This window comes from Salminus brasiliensis, chromosome 13, assembly GCF_030463535.1.
Source record: "Salminus brasiliensis chromosome 13, fSalBra1.hap2, whole genome shotgun sequence".
NCBI lineage: Eukaryota > Metazoa > Chordata > Actinopteri > Characiformes > Bryconidae > Salminus > Salminus brasiliensis.
The window spans coordinates 2404342-2411845 of NC_132890.1; the positions used below are offsets into that span (position 1 = coordinate 2404342).

Consider the following 7504-nt stretch of genomic DNA (forward strand, 5'->3'; position numbering starts at 1 on the left):
AAAAAATCTGATATGTGAATTAGAATGAACTTGATCCATTCATGAAACAGAAGATTAGTACATTGCTGATAAGGGTTAGTGGTTAGTTTGTGAGTCAGTAGGTATATAAGAGTACTGCATCTATATATGATGATAATGTTCAGATCTGATCTGACCTTTTACACTGACCTTTTCCTATCACACATGGCTACAGCTTCAGGTTTCAGTTTCAGGTTTTCAGGGCGTAACCTTTCATTACCCCTACAACCTGTCACAGTCACAGTTGACCTTTTGACCTTGTTATATATATATATATATATATATGTGTGTGTGTGTATATATATATATATATACACACACACAAATTCTATGGACAAAAGTATTGGGACACATACACATTACACTTACAGGAGCTTTTATGATGTATAAATGAGGATGAGGAGATTTCACCAGCTGACTTCTTGTTGTTGTTGGTGCAGCGGTGTCTCCTATTACATACAGAACCACGCTGGAGTTCAGTGAGCTCTTCAGAACCTCCCGTTCTTTCACTGATGTGTGGAAGAAAGACAGACTGCAGGGCTAGAGACTGGAGTTTATACACCTGAGGCTGAATGAGACTGAATGAGACACTTGAATTTAGTGATTAAGAGGTGTGTCTTTAATGAAAGTGTATTTAATGAAAAGTTAACAGCTAACATGTCTTTTGAGTTCTGATTAAGGTTTATATTGAATTTACAGAAAATTAGATTGTCGGCCTCTGAGGAGAAAACCTACTTTAAATGCATAAAAAAATAAGCAATATTTTAGCTATATATATAAATAATATTACATTGTATAGCATATTATATTTTGCTATATAGAACTATATATTGCATAACAAACTATACAAGATCAGTTCAACCAATCTCTTTCACTTCTACTTCTTTAGCATTGAGTAAATCCCCCCTGACAATTATTTTTTGGTTCTTTGGGACAAAAATGAGCCAAAATACACTGTAATATCCCCTTCACCAGCATTTATAACCAATTTGAATCATTATAGCCCTGCTTACAACATGTAACTCTACTTTTCTCTAAACCAAAAAATAATAAAAAAGAAAAAAATCAATTTAAGTCTTTTACATTTTCAAACAAGACACCGACATTGTTCACATCATTTATTGTAATAAATATATTCAATTGTATGTACACTATCAGTGCAATATGTACAAATTCACTATACATGTGTTGCAGAGTATGCACAGATACACCTAAAGTCATAGTGCACAATCTAAAGGGGCCTTGTAAAAAGCTGAGACACTATAAGGAACCGGGTGTGCGGTCCGATGCTCGGACACAGTCACTGGTCTGTAATACTGGCTCGAGTAAAGTGTAACACTGTTCTCCTGATAGATGCTGTGGGTTGCTGTGCGTTTGCTGAGCTAGAAGCGTTGCAGTGTCTCTAAAGGATTGTGAGATTGAGGCTTACAGCTCACGTATTCACTCGGTCGTAGGCCCCCTGAGCCTGAAGGGACATCAGCTGGGCCTAGCAGTGCAGCTCTGGTACAATCGAAAGGGGAATTCCAGCGGTTTCCAACTTTTGTGTGCAAAATGAACTGAATGAAGAGACGATGTAAACAAAGTCATTCCAACTTGAACGTGAACTGCCATTGGTTGGTGTTGGTTTACCGTAGTTTTGCATTCATTCAGGGTGGAGGAGTACATTCAGGGCGTGGTAAAGGAAGGCGAAATAGTCCCAAATGTAAAAACTTCCTGAACATATATATACACATATATTATATATATATATTACCTTTTCTTAACCATTACATCACCAGCCCTCAGAAGGTGTGTGTGTGTACGTCTCCTGGTCGTTCTGGTAGACAGTGCTATAGCTAATGCTGTAACTGTGCTGTAGAGCAGTTTTCACTGCCTGAATGAATCGTTTACATCTCAAAACTCAAGCTGTCCTGGCCTACACTTCTTTACCATGATCTCCACGACATTTACAACCTCAAAAGGAGTGTAGGTTTTCTGGTTGTTCTAGATAGTAATTAAGGCATCTTAAAACCGAAGCTATCCCACCTATCTCGTTTGATGGGGTGTCAATAAGTCCAAGGAAGGAAATGTGTTAGATTTGGTTGCTCTACAAGGTTTCTCAAGGTTCCTCGTCTATTTTCACTCCTTTACCAAGATCCCCACTTATTTTAAAACCTCCGTAGACATGCGTAGGTTCTCTGGTTGTTCTAGATAGTAGTTAAACTGCCATAACTGCAGTGTTGTAGACTGGTTTTCACAGCCTGAATGACTTTGTTTACATCTCAACAAGACAATTCTAAAGCTATCCCAAACGTCCCAAAGGTTGATGGGTTGTCCATAAGGCTGAGGAAGGGAATTTGTTAGGATCGTTGGTCTACACATTTTCTGGAAGCTTCCTCGTTTTTACTCCGGACACAAAACCTCAACGACACCCTGAAAAGCCCTGATAAGTGCTAATATTTCTCAAAGATGTTTGGGAACACGATCCAAAGGCCAAGCTTCTTCGTGCCCAGCCTGTTTCTTTTCTTTCTATCCTTCTTTCTTTTCGCTGTGTATTCTCAGCCACTACACTCACGCTCCAGCGCGACGCCCTGCTACCTCACAGTGGGGGTAAAACCACCTCCACCCTCCTGTAACCTACTAATACCGCATTACAAACATTATAAAACCTCCACAGTGATGGGCTGGGTGCTCCTGTATCCACAGTCGAATTAAACAGTGCTAGTGCTCTAGTGCAATCTGACCCCCCCCAATCAATCCGAGCAAAAAACACCCTGGGCAGTGTTGGCGTGAGTTGGCAGGCTGTAGGTGAAACAGTGCTGGAGAAGGTCCATCCCATTTGGTGTCCTACTTTCAAAGGTTGATCACCAAGTACCCGAGGATTCCAGCTATGAGCAGGACGGCGGTGAACACGATGCCTGCGAAGACCTTCATGAGGCCTGCCTCGCCCTCACCACCTTCCTTGGGCTCCTCCTCGCACACGGATATGACCCCCACGGAGGAGTTGCCCACGCTGACGGTGGACTTGAGCTCGGCGCCGGCCTCCTGTTTGGCCTCCACGGCCCACGGCGCCACCTGGACCTTCATCTCCATCTCCTCCATCATCTGGTCCACCTGGGCGATCTCGCTCTCCAGGTCCCTGAGGTCGGCCGTGTCGATGCCAGCGTCCGCCTCGTACTTCATGTTCTGCACGCTCATGGCCCTGGCCGCCACCGTGGTGGTGCTGCCCGTCATGCCAGTCTGGATGAAGTGGCGAGTGGGCACCTTCAGAGGGAAGCTCTGGCCGATCTCCAGGGACCTCTTCATGTCCACCTCCAGGATCTCCATGCTGCTGGTGAAGAGCACCCACAGGCGCTCGTACTCGACACGGTCGTCATTGCTGATGCTCTTGTCTTTCAGCAGGGCTGTCAGCTTGGTGCGGTTGGCCACGGCCAGCTCCTGCGCCTTCTTGCGGGTCTTCTTCAGCTCCTCTCGCAGGTTCTGCGAGTCCGAGGTGCTGCCCAGAGCTGACACCAGGTGCCGGTAGCAGGCTGTGACTTTGTTCAGCGCGTCCAGCATCGTTTTGCACTCGTCTTTGCCCATGTTTGACCACCGGTGGACGCAATGGAGGGATGGATGGATGGATGGATGGAGGAGAGGAGAGGAGGAAGCCTGGACGCGGTCAGAGCGCTTCAAAACAACCGTGCGTTATTACGCAAGGGTCCTTCAGTTTCCACGGGAGCCGAGCAGCCATACCAGCAGAAATCCACTCAGCTCTCTGGTCACAGCCATGTTCCCCTGCTTCTGCCAGGCTTAACAATAAAGGGATCTGTAAACAGCTTTACTTTTACCCTGGGAGATTAGTCCTCGTCAGTAACCCGAGATGGAGGCGGGTGGAGCATCAATGTGCAAACATCTTCTCCCTCTCCAACAGCTCGAGCTGATGCACGAACGACGATGGCGCTGAAGTTACGCGTTTAGCCCAAACTCACACACACAGGAACACACATCATCCCTAATCCCTGCACAGCAGACGAGCTCCGGCCCTGATCTGCAATCCCCTCGGCTCACGCGACGCGTCCAGCGCAGCGCCTCCAACCACTAAACCCGTCGAACGCGATGTGGGGGGCAAACACTACCTCTCCTGTTTGGGGTGTTTGTCTTCGTGAACGCGCGGCGCCCAGTCGGAGTCGTTGTGGTTTAAATACCACTAGTAGCCCAGTGTGGTCACATGAACGCGCATCAGCTAGAGAGCCAGTCAGCGCCGCCTTCACAGGGGGAGCAGGGAGCCCAGCAAAATGCAGCTCTGCGATTGGCTGAAGCGACATTGTTGGATTTGAATGTCAGGAGCAATTGGTGCAGCGTGCCCATCATTTAAGAGCAGCAGATGAGATGACCACTGTGGGGGAAAGAGGGAGGTTTTATAAGTTCGAGTGAACAGACTGGACATACGTCAGGTGTTTCCATGTGTCATGACCCCCCCCCTCCCCCCAAACAATCTGAACACACTGGTTACACCTGCAACACCTTAGCAACCAATCTAGCCATCATTCAAGCAGATCAGGTGGGATGATACAGAGGGGAAATATCTACATGTAAGTGTCCAATACATATCAGCAACATGGAGCATTGCAGAAACACCCTAGCAACCACTTGCAGTCATGGAAACACCTGGAAAATGAGGATATCTATCAAAGTGTCCAATACATATCAGCAACATGGGGCACTGCAACAACACCCTAGCAACCACCTGCAGTCATGGAAACATCTAGAAAATGAGAAAATAGATTTGGAAACACTAGCAACCTAGAACCAACCACATGGGGTACCACAGCAACCACCTGAGACATCATAGCAACCACTTGGCAACCACCCATTATTCAAGCGGATCAAGGAGGATGATACAGAGAGGAAATACATGTAAGTGTCCAATAAATATCAACAACATGGAGCATTGCAGCAACACCCTAGCAACCACCTGCAGTCATGGAAACACCTGGAAAATGAGGATATCTATCAAAGTGTCCAATAAATATCAACAACATGGAGCATTGCAGCAACACCATAGCAACCACCTGCAGTCATGGAAACACCTGGAAAATGAGGATATCTATCAAAGTGTCCAATAAATATCAACAACATGGAGCATTGCAGCAACACCCTAGCAACCACCTGCAGTCATGGAAACACCTGGAAAATGAGGATATCTATCAAAGTGTCCAATACATATCAGCAACATGGGGCACTGCAACAACACCCTAGCAACCACCTGCAGTCATGGAAACACCTGGAAAATGAGGATATCTATCAAACTGTCCAATAAATATCAACAACATGGGGCACTGCAACAACACCCTAGCAACCACCTGCAGTCATGGAAACACCTGGAAAATGAGGATATCTATCAAAGTGTCCAATACATATCAGCAACATGGAGCATTGCAGCAACACCATAGCAACCACCTGCAGTCATGGAAACACCTGGGAAATGAGGAAATCTATCAAAGTGTCCAATAAATATCAACAACATGGAGCATTGCAGCAACACCCTAGCAACCACCTGCAGTCATGGAAACACACGGAAAATGAGGAAATCTATCAAAGTGTCCAATACATATCAGCAACATGGAGCATTGCAGCAACACCATAGCAACCATCTGCAGTCATGGAAACATCTGAAAAATGAGAAACTTGATTTTGAAACACTAGCAACCTAGAACCAACCACATGGGGTACCACAGCAATCAATCTACCCATCATTCAAGCGGATCAGGTAGGATGTCTACTAGAATCTAATGGAGTGACTACAGTGGAGAGTGTGTTTCAGGGGATGTTTAAGTGGTTAACACACTGGAACTACACCAGGGTTGCCATGTGTTCTGGAAAATCTGGTTTCCACAGCAACCACTTGGCATCACTCTAACAACCACTTGAAATACGTTAGCAATCAATCTACCCATCATTCGAGTGCGTCAGATAGGGTGACCTCTGTGGAGTGTGTGTTTCAGGTGGGAAATATAAATGTGTTGTAGAAAATCAGAATCATCAGAATTCCAGTGCACACCCTAGCAACCATCTAGAGCACCTTAGAAACCAATCCCCCTCATTTAATCATATCACGTAGGATGATTCAGTGGGGGTTAGCTCATATTTATTCTAACTGTGAGAGAGTAAGAGTGGGTCAGCAAAATCAAAATCAGGCAGGTGGTTCAGGCAGGTGGTTTTAATGTTATGGCTGATCTGTGTATTTATGATTTTGATCATTCCAGGCCGGCCTTGCTGAACATGCTGAACTGCCATATCCAACGAATGCAGCAGCGCCGACAACAGAAGCCTACTGCAGTCTACAGTCATCTAAATCTGTTTAGGTTTAGGGAGAGCACTAGGCAGGGTGGCACAGCTGGCAAGTGTGGCTAGGAAGCTGGCGCAGGCAGAGGCCTGCAGGGGCATGCTGTTTTCCTCCCCATGGAGCAGTCGTTGGGATGGCATCTTGTTATGCATGCACGCAGCAGGTTAAAAGCGTCAGGGCTAGCCAGCAGCCGTCGGCTCTCAGTCACCATGACAAAAGTATTGGGACACCTGCTCATTAAAAACTGTATCAAAAAGAGGTTCTTGTGCTTTTGTTGGAGTAACTGTCTCTGCTGTCCAGGGAAGAAGACTTTCTACTAGGTTCTGGAGGAAGAAGCATTGCTGTGAGGATTTGATTAGTTAGCGAGGTCAGCATGTTGGATGATTGATCACCACCTCATCAATGCTGGGGGGCTTTATACCCCTCTACTAGCCCACGCCTGGCATTAGGCAGCATGGTGCCAATAGGTTCATGTATATCTGCTCCAGACAGCCCTATTCTACTGACAAGCGACACATCTATGTCAGCAATGCATTCATTTGAACGGATGTCCACAAACATTTGGACACATAGTGTATTTAAAATGCTTATGTGCTCCTAGTTGAAGGTAAGGCCCACTGTTTGATGTCTGAGAACAGGAGGGATCTTATTGACTGGCACCTTGGGACACCTAAACATTTACACAGGCTGAGATATTAATGAGAGGGCGGGCTGGGAGGAGGCCTACTGCATCTCTGCTCTGGCATCCGTACAGAAGCTTAGTCATTTACCCTGGAAGGGGAACTCACTATGCAGGGGCACAGGCTGGAGGAGTGTGTGAAGTGTAAAGAGCTAATGAAGTGTAACGTTGCTTGAACGAAGGGGTCACTCGTCCAGTCGACGGGATGATCTGCACATGCTATAATCCAGATTAACAGGTTACTAAGGGACTAGGATTAGCACTATAATGCCCTCTAATGCCCCTTTTAATGGAAGCAGCCCATCTTCTCATGTAAAGTGCAAGAAATGATTTCCACACCCAGGCCAAGGAATTCGCATTTGCGCTCTGCTTAATGTGCTGAGATATGAACCCATCTCATACTGTACTGTAGGTGTCCTGGAAGGTGCTAATGTCGTAAACTGTCCAATTTTCCAGCGTGCAGCCCCCTTATTCTGTTCGTCTGTGGTCTCTTAGAAGTT

General features: G+C 46.0%; 1 protein-coding gene across 1 annotated transcript; it reads right to left on the minus strand.

Annotated features, from left to right (window-relative positions):
• Window positions 1–988: 988 nt before the first annotated feature.
• LOC140575045 (regulator of G-protein signaling 9-binding protein) lies at window positions 989–4200 on the minus strand. Its single transcript, XM_072695177.1, has one exon. The coding sequence runs from the start codon at window positions 3577–3579 to the stop codon at window positions 2851–2853; it is 729 nt and encodes a 242-aa protein (XP_072551278.1). The 5' UTR covers window positions 3580–4200; the 3' UTR covers window positions 989–2850.
• Window positions 4201–7504: the final 3304 nt, after the last annotated feature.

Coding starts and splice junctions, on each gene's coding strand:
- LOC140575045 (XM_072695177.1), bottom strand. CDS start 3,579: ATGGGCAAAGACGAGTGCAAAACGATGCTGGACGCGCTGAACAAAGTC.